This window comes from Dioscorea cayenensis, chromosome 2 (genome assembly GCF_009730915.1).
Source record: "Dioscorea cayenensis subsp. rotundata cultivar TDr96_F1 chromosome 2, TDr96_F1_v2_PseudoChromosome.rev07_lg8_w22 25.fasta, whole genome shotgun sequence".
In the NCBI taxonomy this organism is placed as follows: Eukaryota; Viridiplantae; Streptophyta; class Magnoliopsida; order Dioscoreales; family Dioscoreaceae; genus Dioscorea; species Dioscorea cayenensis.
In genome coordinates, this window is record NC_052472.1 from 306,127 (window position 1) to 329,758 (window position 23,632).

Sequence of the window (23,632 nt, forward strand, 5' to 3'; positions counted from 1 at the left end):
TCTTTATTTTGATTTATTTAGCAGATATCAAAATTAGAGGCACAAGGAAAATTAGAATAAGAATATCAAGGAACGCCATGTTTAATTGGTCCGCAATATATAAAATAGTATTTGTACATAATTGCATGTCAAATAAAAGATGATAAGCATTTTAACTCATAGATTTATCAGAAATTATTTTTTAAAATATTTGTAAGAAAAATGTTTATAAAACTACGTAAAACTATAAAATAATTAATAGATCAGCAAAAAAACAAGTTGGAAAAAAAAAAGTTATCTGTATCATGTATGCATGGGATTTGCACTCAACATGTGAACAGTTCCACATTATTCATAAAGTTAGATATATATATTTATGGTTGTTGATGAACTTCTCTTCTTCTTCTAGAGAACTTAATTTGTTTGATGATCATAATCAAATATATTAAAAACCTATATTTAACAATTAATTAATTATAAACTGAATTAACATTTTATGCATGCAATGCTGCAGTTTAAACATAAAAAAAAAAAAAATGAAAAGTCTAATTAGTATTATATATATAGATTAAAAAACATGCAATGACTTCAAGAAGTAAAAGACAGCAGATACTTTCTTGATTTTTTTCTTTCTTACTGTCAGTCATGATATATATATATATATATATATATAAAGAGAAGAAGAACAATTAAGAAGCATTGTTTCTACATCCTTAGCTTGATATATAGAAACTTTTGTTTAATTCTTTTTCAGAAAGAGTTTGAAGTGATGGACACTGGATCAGGTCATCATTTATTACAACCTGTAAGTAGATTAGGGTTAGGGTTTCATTGTTGTTAACTTACACTTGGTAATGATCAGTCATCTTTATTAGTTTTTTTTTTCTCTATATATGATAGATTGAAGAAGAAAGAAAAGGCTCCGATAAAAATATATCGTCATGTTCTTCGTCTTTGAGATTTATCTCATTTGGTAATTTTCCAATTAGTTCATCAAGTGATCACATTAATGGTTTTGAAGAAACTGTGGACAAGATGGATGAGTTAGAGACTTTAGGTTCTCAGAGTGCAAAGTTTTACTATGAGACATCATCATCTTCAAGTTCAAGAAGATCAGAGAGCAAACCTCCTCCTCCTCCTTCTTCTTCATCATCTTCTCATGATCATGTTTTTGCTGAGAGGAAGAGGAGAGAAAAGCTTTCTAAGCTTTTCCTCAATCTATCAACAACCATCCCTGCCAACAAGAAGGTACTACTTTCACTTGGATATTGATCACGTTGAGCATGCTTTGATCAGTTGAGTTCTTTCATTAGCATGCATGCAGTGAACTTTCGATTCTTTGAATATACTCCCCTGTTCTTTTTTACTTGTTACATTTTGGAGTTTTTTTTTATTTTTTTGTTTACTTGTCACATTAGAAACTTTGTACAACATTAAATAATTTTTTTTAAATTTATTTTTTAATTTAATCTATTAGTACAATTTTCAATAAATCACAATTAATTAAGTATTAAATCATATACTCCACTTAGGAGTAGTTTTGTTTTTTATAAAATTTAGATTGTCAATTAATTTTAACTGATTTTTTTAATAAGTGTGAAGTAAATAAATTTGACAAGTAAAAATGATATGCTTTTGGTGCGTGTGTCCTTTGAATTGAAGCATTTATATCTAGTATAATGATCCTCAACAAGTATCATATACATAAGTAAATAATGATCTTTTATTGATTGCTTTTATGTATTGAATGCATGTGTGTATGAAGTGGTTTTTCTTCAAAAAATAAAAATAATAATAAATAAATAAATAATTTTTGCATGAGTGAATATTTATCTTTTTGATCTATTATTTCTATCTATATATATATATATATATATTAACTCTTTGTAATCCTCGATCTAGTCATGTGTTTCAACGAATAAATTAATGGAAAACATTTATTTAATGATACAATTATCTTTTGGAGATATATATATATGCATAAACACAAACAATTTCTTCTAGTTGCTGATACTAAATGGAAACAGATGCATGCTGATCACCTTTAACTATAATAATTTGTTCTGAAGTTCTAAAATTAATATATATCATCCTCACTGTGACACTGTGTTTATTCAAATATTGATCATGTGTTGGATTTAGTAAATATTTACTTTACATTGTCCCTCTTGTAATTGTGTTATTTAATTAATTATTTTTTTATTCATTAAGCCTAAAAATTTATAAGATCATAATTCAAAGAGTCCATATGGAAGACTAATCTTATTGTAATGTGGTTTCAATCGTCAATAATTCAAAATTATATAGCCATAAATTGAACAACTGTTCTAGTTTTACATCAGAAAAAATTATTTGCATCATTAATTGTACATTCATTCAGCCATTACATGATTAAGTTAACAACGTAATAAACCAGTTAATTAAGCTTGTATTAAAAATATATCTATTTATTCCTAACTAGCTAGTTCAAACCAAAGCTAGTGACATTGATTTTAACAGAGTGACAAGGATAGCCTTCTTGGAAACACTGTAAATTACATCAAAGAACTCCAATCAAAGGTGAAGGCTTTAGAACAAGCCATTGAAACACCTACTGAATCAGCTCTTCTTGTTAATAAGAAACCTCCATTGATGGACATGAATGAGAATTCCATGTTCTTAAATGAAAGCTCCTCAAGATCAGAACAAGTTCCTCTTAAGATTGAAGCCAAGCTCAATGGGAAGAGTGTTATACTAAACATACAGTGTGAGAACCACAAAGGACTAATTGTGAAGGCAATGTTAGAGATTGAGAAGCTTCCCATGACCATCACCAACACTAGCATCCTACCATTCGGTGATTCATTGCTTGATATTGTTATTATGGCTCAAGTAAGTTGCTCAATTAATTTCTTTACTAAGATCACTAATTCAAAATATGTTATTGTCTTTGCATGCATGAAAGATGGTAGTTATCAAGATATTATATATGATGATCAGTAATTTAATTTGTGTGTGTGTGTGTGTGTGTGTGTGTGTGTGTGTGTGTGTTAATGTCTTGCATGCATATATGCAAAGGTGGTAGTTTTCAAGTTTTCCTTCCTTCTATACATGATGAAAATGATATGATAAAGAATTAATGATATATAAATGCAAAGAAAGTAACAGCATATAACCCTTGTTTACATATGTTTAGAAAATCAATGGTTTAATTTGAAATAAAGGAACTTGAAATAGAGATTAATTACATAATATATACTACTAGTAGGATTTGGTCTTTATTTATCATACCTATTGGTTCATATCTTCAAATTAATTTGTTGCTAAGAAAAACATGCTAAGTAATTACCAATGAATTGAAATTAAGTAGAGTTTAACTTATTAATGAATTAGTCTTAAACTTGAATAATTTCCAATGAAGAAAAACTATGTTTCTTCTGAATTACAGGTTGATGATGGAGTCTCTGTTATGGTGAAGGATCTTGTGGAGAACCTAAACTCAACATTTTGCCAAATCTTATGGAGATGTAGCTGATCATATGAGAAAATTAATTACCATGTAATTGTGTAGTTTACGTTCTACTTATCAACTAATTAAGAAGAAAACCTTCTTAATTTAATTATAAGTGGAATAATAAGCTTCGTTGTTTTATTAACAATTTTATTTATTTATTTTTTTTTGAAAATGTGATAAACCACATGCATTAACAGAATAAAAGGTTATAAGAGATCCATTAAATGTGAAAAACAAATACAAATAAGAGGAAGCAACAAAATACAAAGTGCCAAACAACTCCGGCTTACATGGGCGGAGATGAAATAGAAGAGACTAGCCTTCTAATTGGTTTGTATCCAAATCACAAGTGTAACTGTCGCCAGTGTTATCGGAAAAGCATCAAAAAGCTCGAAGTTGTGACGAAGTGAAGAGATAGTATCATCCAAAGTCCTTTTTCCCGTTTTTAGTTGTCATTATTGATGTTATTCATTCTTTGAACATTGTTTCTGAAGAGTGTAATAAACTAAATAAATGGGATGATTTAATGCATTATTATTTTTTTATACATTTTTTATATTTACAAGAAGATATGGTAAACACAAGCTCATGATTAATTACTTAGTTTTTAAAAAAGTAATTTGAGAGAATATAGGATATAATTAAAATTAGTTATTATTTTATAAAGTATTTTACTAAAATTTAATATAATAATGCAATTAATCTTTTAATGTCTATCATTTTATTATCTGTTTTACTATAAACCACTGAAATAAGATATGCCTAAGCTAAAAAGATATGATAGCAAACATTAAGCCTCCAATATATATATTCAAAACTTATTTTAAACTATGACGGTGATTTTTATCTATCTATGGATCTGAAGAACAACTAACTACCAATATAATAATAAGAACATTTTTACTAGTTTATAAACATTTCTCTTACTTATGAATACAATGGAGAATAATAAGAATATTTATAAGAATGTTGAAGAACAATTAACTGCGTACCAATATAAATTCATATATTTGTAATCTCTTAGAAAGAAAACCCCTAAAGAAGTATGCTCTTTCTACACTTTTAGTTTTTCACTTGTTAATATTGTGTCTGTTAGTTCTGCTAGAGGATATGAGTTATAAATTTTATAATGTTACCGATCAAAAAATAATAATAATAATAATAATAAATAAAAATAATAATGATAGTGCAATTAGCCACACATGCTTATGTCTGTAAGGCCAAACCCTAAAAATCAATCAGCATAATCCATCATCCCATTAATCAACATCTCAAGCTTTGTTCTTATTTGTTGTTACGTTAAGATTCTCCACATTTTTGAGTCATCCACATCTCCAAGTCTAATGTCATAATTGAGTTATGAATTGGCCAAAACACACCTATTGAAAAAGTCGAATTACAATTTAGTTTACAACATGCGTAGCAGCCATCAACCCTCCCAATTGAGCCCGTAGTCAAACTTGCCAAATCTCCAATCAATCTTGACCAAACCTAGAAATAACTATAACTCACTAAAAACATCAGTAAAACCTAACATGATCTTCAATCAATCACCCAATGTTGACATTCTTTTAATCAACCTGAGATAGTTTCCAATGAACCAAAAATAAACTCCAATCAAACAACTTATTTAGCAATCTCCAATTTAATTTTTCCTAATTAGCACCCATTCAATCTGATAATCTCTCAATTTAGTTCCAATTCAATTAAGGAGAACAAAAGAGGAAACTTAACTCTAATCACTATTAAATCTTCTTAATTGTCAAACTAACAAATAAATCAAACACTTAAAAATATAATAAGGGGCAGTTAGGTTCATGGAATCTTACATTATCACTAGGAATAGAATCACTAAGAATAGAATTACCAGAATATGATTTTTAAGTTATATTAATGGCAATATGACTAATTTCTTTTTGTTTGACAAAGTTGTAATGTGGTTATAATGTAACATTATCAGATTTGGTTAATCTTACATTACATGTTATCATTTTAGTTAAATACCCTTACTAATAAGTGTTAAATAAATCAAAGTTTATAATATTTACTAATGAAAGTTATTTAATAATAATTAACATATAAATTTTAAATAATTAATTTTTTAAAAAATAATAATTAAATTAAACTTAATTGTTATACATAAATATGAATTTTCCCCTCTAATTTAATTGTTTAAATGATTTTTTTTTTTACCTCCAACAAAAAATTTGAATTTTTATTTTTAAAATGTTTAAAATTTGGTATTTTGGTCACTATATTGAATTTAATGGACATAATAGAAAAAACAAATCACATCCTCGCTCCGTGGAATGTAAGATTACCACCTCTTTTAACGGTAATAATATTCCCAGTAATATTGGCCAAGTTAACAAGTTTCAGGAATATGATATTTCCACAGTAAACAAATATATACTAGGTAATATAATATCATCTTGCCCACATTTTGTGGATAATCTAATATTACTTTCAACCAAACGCCATCTAAGAAAATTATTGTATTTTATAACACTTTCTGTTAGTGCAAATGCACTTTTATTGGCATAATTTGATAACAAAACAAAATAACTTGGCAACCTTCGTGACATGGCACAATTGATGATATGGCAAGGCATGGTGACATGACAAGGAGTCTTGGATATCTTGGGAGATCTTGGCAGAGCTATTTTTTGTATGAGTTACAACTTGAAAACAAGATCATATCAAGACCATATTTAGAGAGATTTGATTGGAGACTAAATATAGATAGAGCTTAATTGAAGAAATACCTATCAATGGTATGATTGAAGGCTATTGAAAGTATGATTTGAAAAACCTTAATAAGTATGATTGAAGACATGACTATTGTTGGTATGATTGGCATGATTGATTGAAGATCTATTCTTGGGAAGATTTGAAAGTCAAACTTGGATGAATTGAAGATCAAGTTTGGTGAGTTTCATGAAGATACACAAAGACGTGCGCCCCTTGTGAGGGGACTGCGTGGTGAGAAACTGAGGAAGTAGGCTAGTTGCCGGTGATCGGGATCAGAAGATCTGGTTGCACAGACTCAGACTAAGCATAACCAAGAGGTTGATGGGTCTTGAGGTCGTTCGCAACGTAACCAGAACTCAGTCAAGTCAGCAGTCAGGGCCATGTTGCAAGTTGTGTTACAGCAGGAATTACAACAGCTAATTTTGAAAGGTTGTAAAGTTAGTAGCCACAGAGATTCTAAAAGAGGTTTGGGCTATTTTTGGGACATTGAGGCATCTATATAAGCTACCTTGCTCTGAGACTGGGTGCGACTCTTGGGGAGGAGAGTGTGTGGGCACTAGACAATCTAGAGAGGGAATTGATCTTTATTTGAGAGAGTGATCAGTGACAAAGTGTTGGTACTCATGTATTTTCACCTCTTTTAGTGGATGTTTATCTCCGGGTTTTGCCCCCGAGATGTAGGCTAGTTGACGCCGAACTGGATTACCAATCATGCATGTCTCCTTTTTGTTTGGTTTGTGTAAAATTTTTATGAGCGTTTGAGTGTTCTCTAAACCCACAAATCACACCGGTGGAAGTAACACTTTCCACGTGGCACTTTCCCTGTGATATATAATATTTTAAGTTTTTTTCTTATGTATCCTTCCAAACATTAAAATTACTTATATACCCTTGTTTATATACACTACAAATCATTTTTAGTTGCTTATACACCCCTAGGACTAAAAGCCAATTAAAAATTTTATTAAAAAAAATAAACTATCTTTTACCTCTTTTTTATTCATTTTAAAAAAAGCAAAAGATAAAAAAATAGTAAGAATTAATATACCTATATATATAATATTATTTATGAGTTGATTTCCAACCACAAGTGTATATGAGCAAATAATTACATTGTACAGCAGCTAACATATTTTTATGAAAATATCAGCATTTATCCAGTTTTAGAGGGCATATGCAAAAATTTTTATCTTAATTATAATTATATTATAATTTAATTTTAATTAACTTAAATGTCACTGTTGATCACTGACAAACCATAATTCAAGGTGACACATATATGTAATCGTATGAATGTATAATATTTTGTATAATTTGTTGCTAATAACGTTACATCATGTATAAGGTGTACTACTAATACAGGTATAAACTAAGATTTATGTACTCATAATTAAACCATTCTATCATTAAACAAAATGAATTTTAATGCCAAATGAGATTTGGTTGTCTCCTCCTAATCTTATTTGAAGTACAATAGTCCAACTTGGTCTTATAATAATAACCACTTACGTGTTGCCACTAAACTAGTTAAATACTTCTTTAATTTGTGAATAAACATGTGAATACAAACTACTACCATTAAAATTAGATTAAGCTAATTACGTGCATAATAATATTAGATATTTGAGGATACTGTGTTGATCAGTCATCGTCAAACTGATCAAAAGACATTATAAATATATCAATCGGTTCACATTGCAATGGAAAACAAAACTCGAACTTGAACTATTGAATTGTTACGCGGATTAATTAAATTAATTTTAAAAAACATCATGTGATTAATTACTCATCTAATCAAGTTGACCACAATTAGAGCATCTAGAACTCCTAGATCCACCCAAATTTAATATAGAACTCTAGTTCTTAACAATGATATGTTTGTTGCCATGTTTATCAATTAATATTGTCACCTTAATTATCAATTAGGGAGTGTTAATTAAACTCTTATTCCAAATGATGTATTTGGAATCAAACTCAACCAATAAGATCAAAAGTTTGTGTTTGATATAATTGAACAAACATGAATTTCCTTGATATTATTTCAAAAATACATAGGTGGCATTCCATGAAGGTTTTGTGCTTGAGTTAATTAATCAATTCCATGGATTACTCAACCACCTTAATTAGTTTATATATGTGATATTAATAGATAAATTTACAAAAAAAATTATTTTAATTTAGTTTAAGAAAACAATCCCTTTCACTTTTGTCACTTAATATAATATATTTGAGTGATAGGTGAAATGTTACACAAAAGAAATAGAATATCAAAATAAATAATTTTTTTAAAAATAAATGGAGAAATACTAACAATAAATAAGTTCAAACAATTAATAATGGGTTAGTTCAATATTTAATAAGTCTCAATAAAATTTAATATTTCAAATGTTATTCTTGAATTTTTTTTGTTCAAGTGTCTAGCTAGGTTAATTAATTGGTTATAAAATATATAAGAAATGCATTTTTATTTTTATTTTTATTTTTATTTTTATTTATTTTTATTTTTTGGATAAAAAGGTATTACTTTTGATGGAGTTGAGTTTAGATTGATGGTAATTAAGGGTTTGGTTAATAAACATAGTTAGATCTAACCCTAACCCTAAATTATTGATTGAAACCGTTTGAGAATGGGAATGGGTGAAGCTTCTTAGGTAGCCGAAACAACAACCAAATATGAACTCATACCTTCATTTCATTTTTCTTTGTTTAATTCCAAAAGTCAAAGGTTTTGGAAATTAACAAGAACACATGGTCACAATAATCTTAAAATCTATTCTTTATTAGATATGGAAGATTGGAATTATAGTTTATTCAACAAGTTAAATCATATGCTTATAGCCTCTCATTCTTCTCCACAATATTTGGAGATTTTTTATTTTTTATTTGTCATAACTCATAAGTCATCTTTTCTTCTTGTTTTGGTTAATATAATTTCCAAATGTCAAATGTCAAACATTGCCCAAAGCAGCAAAATTAATCATTTATAAGTTAGGTAGTATAGAAATTAGCGAAAAATAATTAATATTCATTTACTAAAACTTACAAATTAATCAGTACTAAAAAAACATACAAATTAATCTTCTAAATAATTTAATCAAAGAATTGTTTTTACTGAACAACAAGGACCAAATATTGAATTTAGTTAGGATTTTTTTTAGTGATAAAGTACAAGCTCTGCATGTTATCTTCTTATCCTTTCATCAATAATTTAATGTTTATATATATATATATATATGCATCACAAATGGGAAATGATGAGCTATGCATGATATAATAAATATATACACAGAAAAGACAAAAAGTTATTGGTACATGTTGAAAGATGGAAGGTGATGAGAAGTAGTACCTCTTGCAAAGACTTTTTATATCAATGGCGTTGAATATGCCTCCATATGAACAGTTTGAGAAAGAAGAAAAAGAAGCAAGTTAGCTTGATATATATATATCAACAAGATCCATTTCAAGGTCTTGGATCACATCAAGTTCTTCTTAAGGTCAGTCATGCTTTAATTTCTTGTGTCTAATTTGTTTCAGAGTTCTTTGTTTTGACAAAAAGCTGTGTTTTTTTTAAAGGACTTTTAGCTCTTGATCAAACTATGGATATGTCATCAACAAGATGGATTTCAGAAATGGTGAGCTTTCAGTCAAATCTTGGAAGTTAATTTCAATGCATGGTTGATAATTTCAATAGTTTGTGATGTTTGATTGTGTTGATGAATTTAATAGGGAATTGATGATGTTAGTTTCATGGATCAATGGGACATGGGATCATTAGATCAGTTCATTTTACAACCATATGATCAACAAGAGACATTGCAATGTCCTCCTCCATTGATGAACACCATGTCAAACACCTTGAGTTACTCATCAATGGCTTTAGAGAAGCCGAAGAAGATGCCGAGGACCGGAAGTTGGAGCTCAACACAAGCACAACCACCGGATGCTTCTCCGACGAGCATTCTTTCGTTCGGTAGCTCAGATTCTCCAGTGAATCATTCTAATATGTACGAAGAGTTCTTGATTGAAGATGTCAAGCCAAAGGACTTGAGGTTTCTCATCCCAAAGGGTTCGAAAAGAAGTCATGAAATCATGGTTGAGCAAGGAGTCAAGAAGACTGTCGCCGGAGCTAGGCCGCCATCTTATCAAGATCATATAATCGCTGAGAGGAAACGGCGAGAGAAGCTTAGCCAAAGATTCATTGCTTTATCAGCAATGATCCCTAACTTGAAGAAGGTATACATATATATTTCATCTCATACTAGTTCTAGTTTGATTTCAAAACATGGAATAATATTTTAGTTGAACTAATTGTATTGAAATTTTTTATATTTGGTAGATGGACAAAGCTTCGGTTCTTGGAGATGCAATTAGATATGTGAAACAGCTTCAAGAAAATGTGAAGACACTTGAAGAACAAGTGGTGATGAAGAAAGTGGAAAGTGCTGTTCTTGGACAAACAAATCCTAATGGTGATGACAATTCAAGCCAAGTGAATCCTAATATTGAAGTAAAGCAAACAGAGAAGACAATTCTTATAAAGATACAATGCGAGAACCGAAAGGGAATGATCACGAAAGCACTCTTCGAGATCGAAAACCTCAATCTATCAATCACCAACACAAGTTCGATGTCGTTTCCTTCGTCGTCTCTAGACATTACCGTCTTAGCTAATGTGAGTTCTCAATTAACTAAGCTCTGATACCATGAAAAATAACACGTGAAGGATTCAATTACTAACATTGAGTTGTTTTCCTGATTTTTATTGTGTTTAGATTGAAGAGGGATTCTCAATGACAGTGGAGGAAGTTGTGAAGAAGCTAAGCATAGCTCTCTAAGAAACAAAGATGGTGTTTCACTAGTCTACAAAGAAGGCTAGTGTTCTTTCTAATAAAAAATTAAGTACTACTTAGAAGTTGTTTTCTGAAAACAAGGCCTGAAATTTCCTCCCTCCTTCTTTGATCTCTCTCATCTAACTTTTGATCTTTTTCATCTTCATTGCACCTTGCATGGTTGACTAAAAGGCCATGTGTTTTTTGTGGAGATGAAAAAGGTGGCATATATATATATAAATAATATTTTGAGCTTTCATTTTCTTTTTTAAGGCCCTTAATTGGAGGAGTTAGACTTGCAAAAACACACTGTTGTTTTTCCTTCTCTGAGTATCTATTTGGCCTTTGTTTCATTTGGAAGTTTTCAGCCTTTCACTTCTGTTCATCCTTTTTTTCTGCTTTCAAGCACTTGTCTTCGCCTAATAGGCCTAGTTTTCAGAAATTTGGTCTCTCTCTCTCTCTCATGTGTATCAGATGGCAAACTCTTTAAGGATGTTTTAATGCATGCATGCATATATATATATATATATATGAACAAATAAATAAAGTTATATCTTTTGTTTCCATATTTGGTGGATTATTTCTGTTCCTTCTCATTTGGTTTAATGTATGTGATTTATCTATTTTTTAAATATATATATATATATATACTTCAAAAGTTGAAATGTTGTATGGTTTAATTTGTTAATGAAGTATATATAAATAAATGATCTCTCTTTCTCTCTGTAACTGTCTAAGAAGGCAAATTCTTTGATGATTTTTAATTTTAATGCATGCAGATATATATTAACAATTAAAGTTACCTATTTGTTTAAAATGTACTTCATATATATATATATATATATATTTGGGGATGATAAGAAGGATTAATTGGTAGGCTAACTATCTCTGTCAATGCAATGGAAAAAGAATGTTATCTTGTCTGCCAGACTATCAACAGCTCTTTCCATCAAAATAATTGGTTATGGTGTTGAGGGTTGGGTGTTGTGGGTTTGAGGGGGATGGAGTTATTATTTGAGGGTCCACAATTTTAATTTGTTATATATATATATATATAGTTTTGTTTTTGTATATATTGGGGTTAATTTTTTTCACAGGTGATTTCACTATAGTCTTGTTTTATTTTGGTAATTGAACTCCAATTTACATCAAAATGATCATTCATCTTTAATTTTATTTCATTTCAAATTTTTTAGCAGCTATATCAGCTATTTAGTTCCCAAATCAATTGGGTGATTGCTTGGTAAAATAAAATTGAAAATGAATGACTATTTTAATGTAAATTAAAGTTCGGTTACCAAAATAAAACAAGACCATAGTTAAGTCACCTATGAAAAATTAACCCTTGTATATTATTTATATATGCATGAATGTTCATCATATCTCAACTATATATCATTATCAATATGTTTTTTTTCTTTTAATGAATTAAGTTGAGTGGGCAATTAGATAGAAAGCCAACATTGATCTTTTTCTTAATCTAAGATCCCTTGTTAATTACCCGTGTTACAAATGAGTCTAACTTGAGAAGGTTACACTCAACTAGATCGTTTAGCTCAAAATTGGGTAGTTTGATCTCAACTCTATTTTAATTTGCAAAGTTTGAACCTAATTTAATTTAGCTTAAAAATGAAAAGTTAATCAATTTTTATTTGTATTCAAAATTGAGCCGATTTAGCATAAAAGTAAAACTTTATTTATAATTTGAATTTTATTTCCAATAGTAAACAATATTTCTATATTCCAAACTTAGTTTGATCTAATCCGGGCTATATTAGAGTTCGGCTCGAAATTAATTTCGATCTTCAAACCAAGTTATAACTCAATTTTTACATAGTTTAATTTTCTATTAACCTCATCTCCAGTTATAATCTTACCTATATAAAAACTAGCGGAAAAAAAATTATCAAAATAATAAAAATATATATTTGCATTATTCTCTCAAACAACATAAAATTATAGCCACTTAATTCTTTAAAATGATTTACATAATAATTATATGCTATGACAAGATATAGAGAACAACCAAAAGCAAATATACCAACTAAAGATTGACAAGATATAAAGGACATTTAAAAAAGATTTAGAAAGGAATCAATCATATGAGTTCTCATTTGTTCTCACTTTTGTGTTCAATGTTGGACAAATTAGGGTTCTTGCTTTGTGACTAGACTTATGTGGTGGGTGAGCTAATTCCAAATAGATTAAGTAGTGCCATCATGAGCCATTGACTAGTTTGTTATGAAAAGTTGTTCAATAATTCCTCTACTTTATAAAGTTTTCTAAAAGACAAATTGATGGAATTTTATAATTACTCTTTGTTGTTCATTTATAGAAAACACTTGATTATTAAAAAATAATTTCATAATTTTATTTTTTAAATGTACTCTCATTTAAATTATAAATAATTATACTCAAATTATTTCTTGTGTTTCAACATGGTATAATATCAATATTTAGTTGATGATGTTAATATACAAAGAGAGTTGATCTCTCGACATCTCACTCAACAAAAGGAAAAATAACTTTTTTTACATTGTGAAGGTGTGGCAAAAAAAATTATACTTGGATTGTTTTATATACTATATTTTTCAAAAGTATACAGTTGTCTACTAGTTATTGTGTCAATAACAAATTTAAATATATTCTAAATGATGTCCTAAATACTCTTTGCAAAATTAGACCTTCAAAATGATGTGTGTATATATATATATATATATGTGTGTGTGTGTATTATCTTGGATATGATCATTCACTATAAAAGATTAAAAGGTGCATTTTTCAACTTTAACTTTGTAACTCAATATTGATGATATATCTTGCACCATAAAAATTGGTATGGACCTATGTCATTTGAATTATTTTCTATTTTTTGAAATACCCTTAAATTTACTCAAGTTGGTAATATTTTTAAAACATGCATTTTTCAACACACTTATGATGATGTCCCATATGTTATATATTAAAAAAAAACTTAATATAAGTTATTTTCAAAGGCTCTTATTTGTTAAAAAAAAAAAAAATCAAAAGCATCATCAAAAATAAACTCAACTTTACAAAAAACAAAAATATTTGTTTATCTATTTCTTAAATCACTGGCTCTCTAGTAACAAAACAAGGCCTGTTAATAAAAGCATAGGCCCATCAATGGCCCAGATAATGTGGGACTTCAATAAATATTTTAAGAAAATGTTAAACATTCAAATAATTATTATATTGTCTATACTATGTACAGGGAGAAACAAGAGTTACAAGATTTGATCTTTCCCATTCTTCCAATTTCACAAAAATCCCTTTAAAGTTATCAAATCCCTAAAACTTCCCTAATCTTTAAATAATTTATTTTAAATCTAAATTCATATGAAATTATCAAATTGCATATAGTATCACTCGTCAGTCTTTTAGAAAAGAGGTAGTGAGCTCATAAATACACCTACGCTTAGGGGGTGAGGGGGCGAGTTGCCTAAGCCGATGGATGCGTAGCCAAGTGCAAAGAGAGTGATCTCCGGCATCAACGAAGTAGGGTTTTTTTTTTATATTATAAAAAATTATAGACATGATAAAAATGAGAAAATATATAAAATAAATGACTTAATAATATGGAAAAATGTCAGAGGGACTAATAAGAAAAGTTGTAAAGTTTTAAAACCGATAGATAATTTTTCATATATATCAGTAATAAAAACCTGTTAATTCCAATTATTTGGCAATCGAATGGATTCGGTCTTATACATACGCGAGGAAGGTAATCAAAAAAGAAAGAAGATGAGTTCTTCTTTCTTTTATCACTTAGGAGCCGTGCGAGATGAAAATCTCATGCACGGTTTTGAATGAGAGAAAGAAGTGAGGAATCCTCTTTTCGACTCTGACTCTCCCACTCCAATCGTTGCTTTTCTTTCTGTTACTTCGAAAGTAGCTGCTTCAGCTTCAGCCACGCGAATTTTCGATATTCCTTTTTATTTCTCATCAAATGAATGACATTGGTAATTCTTGTTTGTTCTCCTAATTATAATTAAACTCGGCCCAATCTTTTACTAAAAAAGGATTGAGCCGATTAGCCACAAATCTTTCCCTTCCATATTGTTCTATCCATAGTCATTATACTAGATAAACCAAGATTATATGTATTGTTACTAAAGATTTTTATTAGATATATTTTAAATTTATGTCTTTTTTTCTATAGCTGTCTATATGAAGAGTTTTTATTTATTTCCCTAAGATATTAGCCACTTATTTAAGAATAAATTTATATTATTGCAATCCATTTTCTCATGGTCAATAATTGGATGCCATTACTAAATTATTTTAAATCATTTCAAATAAATAATATATACAAAATATACATTTTTGTAGCTGTCTAGTCTCTCACATGTCCCTGCAAGAGAGGACAAATTACAAGAGAACAAACAGAAAGAAAGACTATATATGTACATATGTATGTATATATATATATATAATAAGTAATTACAAGCTTTTATTATTATAGCAAATATTTTGAAACTAAAATATAGCTTGATTTTTGTTCTCAAAGATAAATAATATAATTTTGTATTATAATTTTAATACAATATTGTTATATATTATAATTATATAAAATTATAGTATATTTATATATTTTAAGCTAATGAGCTACAGATTGAGTTCGAGCTGTTAAACATAAGTATGATTAAGGCGTGCTTTAAAATTGTAATATTAATAAAAATAGGTTTTTTAAAAAATAAACTTATCAATAATGTATGGTGATGGAATACTAGTTGAGTTAAAATTACATCATTTTAATTTTTGATTAAAATTAATAATTTTAATCATTGAACATGGCCTACAAAAGAATTTATTTTTTTTCAAAATGCATTTGTGAATAACCCCTCATCTGTCCCATTATAAGGATTCACCTTTAGAAATTTTCATTACATTAATTAATTTATTTTGAAATATATGTCGTTTAAAGATTTTGAGCAAAAATTAAAAATGACATTAATTTTTTAAAATTTTAAATAAAAATAGATAAAATTACTAAAGTATTCATTCTTAAAACTATATACTTTTCTTATGACTATGAATTATTGAGTATAACTCTCTCCCTTTAGGGTCCGTTTGGATCAAGGAATAGTAATGGTAATGGTAATGGTAATGGTAATGGAAAAGTAATGGTAATGGGAATGAGAATGGGAAAAGTAATGGTAATAAAAAAGGTGTTTGGTTGGAAAGAATAAATATTGGGAATGAGAAAAGTGTGATAGAGATTATATGCAAATTACTTTAATGCCCCTAATATATAAAATAATTACATATAAATAAATATCTAGTCTCGGTAATTATTATAATTAAATTCTTTTATTAATTATTTTATTTAGTTAAATCTAAAAGGGCAAAAATGTCATTTTAATTTAATTATTATAATATAATAATTTTTTTTTGTTAATTATTATTTTTAATTATTATAATATTTAAATGACACATTTTATGTTAAATATAATTTACTTTAATTATTATAATTAGTTATTTAAATTAATGATTATTATTTAATTAAATCTCAACTATGAGTAAAATTGTCATTTCCTAGTAATTTATTTAATTAAATATATACTGGGTAAAAGTGTCATTTCACTTTAATTACCATAATGAAATACTTTTATTGACTATTTTATTTAATTAAATCTTTATAAGGGCAAAAATGTCATTTCAATTTAATTATTATAATGTAATATGTATATTAAATAATTATTGTTAATTATTATTTATTTTAATTATTATAGTAATTAAATTACGTTAATTATAATTTATTTTAATTATTATAATTAGTTATATAAATTAATTATTATTATTTAACTAAATCTTATCTAGGGGCAAAAGTGTCAATTCACATTCAATAGTATTTATTCCCCTCCATTACCCCCAATTTTGGAGGTAATGAAAAACCTTTACTATATAGAATGATATTACCTATAGTACTCATTACCAAGTTAATAGTAATATATACAAACATGGTTATAAATCACTATTTATAATCATTCCCATTCTAATAGTTTTCTAACCCCTAATCCAAACGCCTCCTTAAATCGCCCAGAAAAATTGAAGTAGAGAAAAATTAGAAAAAATAAATAAATATTGTCTTGGACCTAGGTATTATAAAATGTCAACGATTTTGAAACAAAATTTTCTCTCAAAATAATTTGTATTTCCATAACGGAAGGAGTATTTGTCAACATACCTAATTTAACTTTACTAACTTTTTAGATATAGTATTCTCCATCACGTTCATCTTAAATACACAATCTTAACATACAAAAAGAAAATTTGGTAAATTGAAAAAATAAACTAAATATACATGAAAATTTCAATTCCAGCTATTTTTTTAATATATTTTATGAACGCTTATAAAAAAAGTAAAAATGGAGATGCATATAATGGGATGAAGGGAGTTTATAAAAAAGAAAAATATATATTTTTTATAGTAAACTTGCATGGAAAAAAAAATCCTATTATTCAATCATTTGAGTTAATAATTATTATTATTTAAATGCAAAATTTTTAATTTTTTTTAGTTTTTAAAGCAATAATAAATAATGAAATTATATATATATATTATAATTTTTTTAATATTTTATTTATACATATGTATAGATTTTTGGATATTTGTACGTGTTGAAAAGAATATTTAAAAAAATAGTTTAAGGTAAAAATTTGTTTTTAAGTTAACTTGATTTTGATTTAATGAAAATAAATTAAACTCAATAAGTTACATTTAAAACAATTTATTCTTGAAAACTAATACATATTTATTAATACTAATAATTTCAATAAATAAGCAAATTTCATGGTATACAAAATAAATACAAATAAGACACCTTAAGGTTCCAAAAAAAATAAAAATAAATCCAAATCACACATTTTTTAATCATCACAAGTTATTAAAAAAATAAATAAATTACAAATATTACAAAGATATTCTCTCTAGTCATTTTTACTTGTCCTATTTTTCAGTTTTTTGTTTATTTTATTTGTCTATCTAAAAAATTTGTGAAATATTAAATAAATTATTTTTAAATTTATTTTTTTATATTTAATATATCTTTACAATTTTTAATAAATTATATTCAACTACATATTTATTTAAAATTTATTTTAAATATAGACAATTTGAAAAGTGAATATAATTTTTTATAAAATTTAGATCGCTAGTTAAGTTCAATCAATTTTCATGATTCATATGAATTAAGTAAAATAGGTAAATAAAAAACAATTTAAAAAAAATAAAATTAGAAAAAAATAAGAAGGCCAATGTCACAGTCTAATTGTGGTCCACTGTCTATTATTACCAAATAGTCCCCACTTCACTCACTCTCTCTAAAAACCCGCCAAAAAATATAACTCCAAAAAACCTTTTTGTTTTCAATAATTCAAAAACTCACCCTGAAATCAAACCCTCACTTCTCACCCACACCACCATCACAAACACATGCTCCATTCTCTCATCCTTCTTCTCCTCGCCGCCTCGGCGGCCATGGCGGCGCCGGCGCCGCCTCCGTCCGGCGACGTCGAAGCCACTGCTCTCCTTGCCATCAAGGCAGCCTTCACTGACCACGACGGCGCCTTGGCGAGTTGGAGCTCTACCTCCCATCATTGCTCGTGGGTCGGCGTTGGCTGTGATCTCACCCACCGTGTCGTCTCCCTTGATATCTCCTCCATGAACCTCTCCGGCGTGCTTTCCGGTGAGATCGCCGGCCTTCGCTCTCTCCTCAACCTCTCTGTTGCTGAGAACTCCGTCTCCGGCCCCATCCCTCCTTTGCTTTCCCGCATCTCCAACCTTCGGTTTCTTAATCTCTCCAACAATGTCTTCAATGGATCCTTCCCTTCTTCTCTCTCGCTGCTCAAGAACCTCCGTGTTTTGGATTTGTATAACAATAACATCACCGGAGAGTTGCCGGTTGAGGTGACGGAGCTGCGGAACCTCCGGCATCTCCATCTTGGTGGGAACTTCTTCTCCGGCGAGATCCCACCGGAGTATGGTAGGTGGGAGTTGCTTGAGTACCTTGCGGTCTCTGGAAACTCCCTCATCGGCTCTATTCCTCGTCAGCTCGGGGATCTCGCCAAGCTCCAGTATCTTTACCTAGGGTATTTCAATAGCTACTCCGGTGGCATCCCGCCGGAGATCGGGAACCTTTCATCGCTTGTGCGGCTAGATATGGCCAACTGTGGCCTTTCCGGAGAGATCCCGCCGGAGATCGGGAACCTGGAGAACCTCGACACGTTGTTCCTGCAAGTGAATGGCCTCTCTGGCGAGATCCCACCGGAGATGGGGAAGCTTAAGAGCCTCAGATCGTTGGATATCTCCAACAATGCGCTCACCGGGGAGATGCCACCGAGCTTCGCCGAGCTGAGGAATCTAACGCTTCTCAATCTCTTCAGGAACAAGCTCTATGGCGCAATCCCGGAGTTCGTCGGAGATCTGCCGGTGCTGGAGGTGCTCCAGCTCTGGGAAAATAACTTCACTGAGAGCATCCCTCGAAGCCTGGGGACGAGCGGGAGGCTTCAAGTACTTGATGTCTCATCCAACAAGCTAACGGGAAGTCTCCCGCCGGAGCTCTGCTCCGGTGCCAAGCTTCACACGCTCATAGCTCTGGGGAATTTCCTCTTCGGCCCCATTCCGGAAACTCTCGGCGTTTGTCAATCTCTTGTGAAGATCCGACTGGGAGACAACTACCTCAACGGAACCATTCCCGCCGATCTCTTCAGCCTTCCGAATCTACAGCAGGTCGAGCTCCAAAATAACCTCCTCGCCGGCGGGTTCCCGGACACGGGGATGTCGGAGATCTCGGTGAATCTAGACCAGATTAGCCTCTCGGCCAACCACCTCTCCGGCCCCATTCCTTCGTCCATCGGGAACTACTCTGGTATCCAGAAACTTCTTCTCAATCAGAACCTCTTCTCCGGCGAAATCCCGCCGGAGATTGGCCGGCTGCAGCAGCTCTCCAAGCTTGATTTAAGCGGGAACCGCTTCTCTGGCGCCATCACTCCTGAGATCAGCGAATGCAAGTCGCTGGCGTTGCTAGACCTCAGCCGGAACAATCTCAGTGGCGAGATCCCGGCGGAGATCACTGAAATGCGGATCCTGAACTACCTCAACCTCTCCAGGAACCAGCTGCAGGGGAGCATCCCAGCATCGATTGCCACGATGCAGAGCCTCACGGCCATTGATCTCTCATTCAACAACCTCTCCGGCGTCGTCCCGAGCACCGGCCAGTTCGGCTACTTCAACTCCTCTTCGTTTGTTGGCAACCCCTCTCTCTGCGGGCCTTTCCTCGGTGCTTGCATTTCCGCAAACACCTCCGGTGGAGGTCATTCTAGGGGTCCGCTCTCGGCGCCATTCAAGCTTCTTCTGGTTTTTGGTTTGCTGACATTCTCCATCTTGTTCGCCATTGCCGCCATTCTAAAAGCTCGGTCTCTCAAGAAGGCAAGCGCAGCTCGAGCATGGAAGCTGAATGCTTTCCAGCGTCTCGACTTTAGCTGCAATGATGTGCTTGATTGCTTGAAGGAGGAGAACATCATCGGAAAAGGTGGCGCCGGAGTTGTGTACAAAGGCATTATGCCGAATGGTGAGCAAGTGGCGGTCAAGCGGCTCTCAGCGATGACTCGGGCTGGTTCTTTACATGATCATGGGTTCTCGGCAGAGATACAGACACTTGGGAGGATCCGTCACAGGCACATTGTTAGATTGTTGGGGTTTTGCTCCAACCGTAACACAAATTTGTTGGTGTTTGAGTATATGCCTAATGGGAGCCTTGGGGAGGTTCTCCATGGCAAGAAGGGTGAGCATTTGCTCTGGGATACTAGGTACAGGATTGCAATTGATGCAGCCAAGGGGCTTTGCTATCTTCACCATGATTGCTCTCCGGCGATCCTTCATCGTGATGTAAAGTCCAACAATATCCTTCTTGATTCTGACTTTGAAGCTCATGTGGCAGATTTTGGCTTGGCCAAGTTCTTGCAGGCTTCTGGTAACTCAGAGTGCATGTCTGCTATTGCCGGTTCTTATGGCTATATTGCCCCAGGTATAATAATCTCAGTAACTCCATATAGCATTCTCTTGCTTTCTGGTGTCATGGATGCTCACTCTGTTTTTCATCTATAAAGGTTTTGCCACTTTAAACATTGCTTGCGAATTGCCTTTTGTCTTTAGGGACTTTCTCCCAATTAAAACAATTGAAGTTTAGGTTATCACTTTGGTCATGCAAAAATGCTAGCATGCTCTATTTTCTTTTAGTTTCTACTGTTACAAGCTCTGTGATATGATTCTTTGAGTCTCTTTTGTATTTTAAAGGTTTGCCCCTTTGATCAATCCATGCGAATCGCTACTAGATGAAGTATGTTTTACCCCAAATGAATCTTATAGACACTAGTTCAAGCTTTCACACTGTTAAAATATAGCTTGCCACTTTGATCAATGCTGGAGGATTTTCCACATTGCATCTCAAAGATGTTATCATGATCAGTCTGCTTTTAGCTTCCACCATCTCAAGCTATGGTGGTATGAATCTTGGAGTCAGTTTTGCATCTCAGTACTTTGATCAATACTTGTCAATTGCCACTTATTGAAAGTATACTTTTCCCAAATTGAATTTGCTAAAACATTCTGACTAATTTGAAGTGTAGGCTCTCACTTTGGTCAAGAGTGAGCTTCTAACAAATTGCATCACATGATTGCTAGTATGCAATAGCTACCTGTAGTTTTTCCACTGTCACAAGCCCTTGCAGTATGAACCTTAGAGAGATGTTTGCCAATTGCCATTGATTGAAGTTTGCTTTTTCCTGATGGAAGTTTTCAAGTTTGAATTTTCTGAAAAAGGGTTCTCACGAATACAAAGCCTTTTGAAATATAGACTGCATTCTTCTCAGATTAGGCTTTTGACATATAGATTCTAGCTTGCTAATTGAATTGAATTCATGCTTTATTTTGGCTCTGCAGAGTATGCATACACACTGAAGGTAGACGAGAAAAGTGATGTGTACAGCTTCGGTGTTGTGCTTCTAGAGCTTGTAACTGGGAAAAAACCCGTCGGTGAGTTTGGTGACGGCGTAGATATTGTGCAATGGGTTCACAAGATGACTGGCTCAAACAAGGAAGACGTGCAAAAGATCCTCGACGCGAGGCTCTTGACAGTGCCCCTCCATGAAGCAATGCACTTATTCCATGTCGCAATGCTCTGCGTGTCAGAACAAAGCATCGAACGCCCAACAATGCGCGAAGTAGTCCAGATACTCACTGAACTCCCAAGATCCTCATCAACTGAACAAGAAGAAGATGAATCCTCAATTAAAGCAACCACCATTGCCCCTGCTGAAAGCAAAGAAACTCCCCCTCCTGATCTTCTCAGCATTTAGAGTATCATCTATTCATCTTTTGATTAATGTCCATACAATTTTGAATTTAGGATTTATCTTTGTGTTTATTTGGTTTTACTTTTCTTTTCCTGCAGATGCTACTGCTCCTGCTGCCATAGACTTTGAGAGCTTATTTGGTTTTAATCCGAGTAGGGACTTTCTGGTACATGACTACGTACATAGGTATGGATCTATTGTTTGCATGTAATTTTCATTGGTGTCTTATCAACTGTTCTGGATTTAAATGTTTCCTCCACATAGCAGGTCTATTATTCTGACACCTTTCTCACTTTTGTCCTCTGCAACTAGTTCTGTTTTTACCTTTTTTGACTTTTGTTCCATGTGCAACTGTTTACTGCTTTTGAGAGTTCTTTTCAAAAGATTTTTTTTTAAAAAAAACAAAACAAAAAGTCTGTCAAAAGCTGTAATTTTCAGTTTGTAATTTTTAGGGCTTAGTTTATAAATTAAGCATATTTAACTTTGAATTGAATTTGATGAATTCTTTTAGAAATGTGGGTAGATTCCATGTAGTCTTCTACAAAACAATGTAAAATATGAGAAAATATGGAAAAAGTCTAGGGTGATATTTTAACAGTAGTCTTATCATTTTTGGATTTTATATTGGTTTAATCTTTGAATTGGAGAGGGTTTTTTTTTTAAAGAAAAATTGAACAAAAAATTCAAGCATTTTGAGATAGAATTTTAAAATTTGAGGGGTTTTTTTAAAAATAAAAACAAACTCTTGAGATTTATTTATTTATTTAACAAAATGTAGAAGACAATTGAGTATGCACACACATTAGAAGTTAATGTCTCAATCCGTTCTTATTTTCTAAACATATTATTTTTATTTAAGAGATCCAGTGTCAATAAATTGGTTTGTTAGTTTTTTGCGATTTATATAAAAAAAAAAATCTAAGAATTGTATGGAATCTAATAACTCATATTATAATTATAATAATAATAATAATTATTATTATTATTATTATTATTTTGTTTTTAATATTAATTAAGTCAAGACAAGCATATAGGTTAGACAGATGGAGTAAATTAAGGCGTGGAATGGGGGGCCAACTTGGTTCCACCACACCACTTAATTAATCTCACAGCCTGCCCATCCTGATCTAGTGGTATCATTCTTTCTCTTCATTATTAAGAGCTTGTCTTTAATGAAGTACCTTCTTTTGGATGCTTGCTT

General features: G+C 31.2%; 3 protein-coding genes across 4 annotated transcripts in view; all 3 read left to right on the forward strand.

The window, feature by feature from the left end:
* The window catches only part of LOC120279085 (transcription factor bHLH18-like), a 5,323-nt gene extending 1,830 nt beyond the window's left edge, over positions 1–3,493 (forward strand). Inside the window, exons 2-5 of the mRNA XM_039285944.1 lie at positions 734–784; positions 880–1,227; positions 2,479–2,850; positions 3,407–3,493. Coding sequence (XP_039141878.1) covers positions 734–784; positions 880–1,227; positions 2,479–2,850; positions 3,407–3,493 — 858 coding nt within the window. The remainder of the gene's footprint in view (positions 1–733; positions 785–879; positions 1,228–2,478; positions 2,851–3,406) is intronic.
* A 6,135-nt stretch (positions 3,494–9,628) lies between these two features.
* LOC120278313 (transcription factor bHLH25-like) lies at positions 9,629–11,618 on the forward strand. 2 transcript variants are annotated; one of them, XM_039285182.1, is made up of 5 exons: positions 9,629–9,717; positions 9,797–9,855; positions 9,950–10,456; positions 10,560–10,895; positions 10,996–11,618. In XM_039285182.1, the coding sequence occupies exons 2-5, from the start codon at positions 9,820–9,822 to the stop codon at positions 11,056–11,058; spliced, it is 942 nt and encodes a 313-aa protein (XP_039141116.1). In that variant the 5' UTR covers positions 9,629–9,717; positions 9,797–9,819; the 3' UTR covers positions 11,059–11,618. The 2 variants fall into 2 exon arrangements, with proteins under 2 accessions (XP_039141116.1, XP_039141117.1); XM_039285183.1 differs by lacking the exon at positions 9,629–9,717 and having other exon boundaries at positions 9,734–9,855.
* Positions 11,619–18,461: 6,843 nt separating this feature from the next.
* LOC120275841 (leucine-rich repeat receptor-like serine/threonine-protein kinase BAM1) lies at positions 18,462–22,723 on the forward strand. Its single transcript, XM_039282558.1, has 3 exons — positions 18,462–21,104; positions 22,019–22,435; positions 22,530–22,723. The coding sequence occupies exons 1-2, from the start codon at positions 18,512–18,514 to the stop codon at positions 22,432–22,434; spliced, it is 3,009 nt and encodes a 1,002-aa protein (XP_039138492.1). The 5' UTR covers positions 18,462–18,511; the 3' UTR covers position 22,435; positions 22,530–22,723.
* Positions 22,724–23,632: the final 909 nt, after the last annotated feature.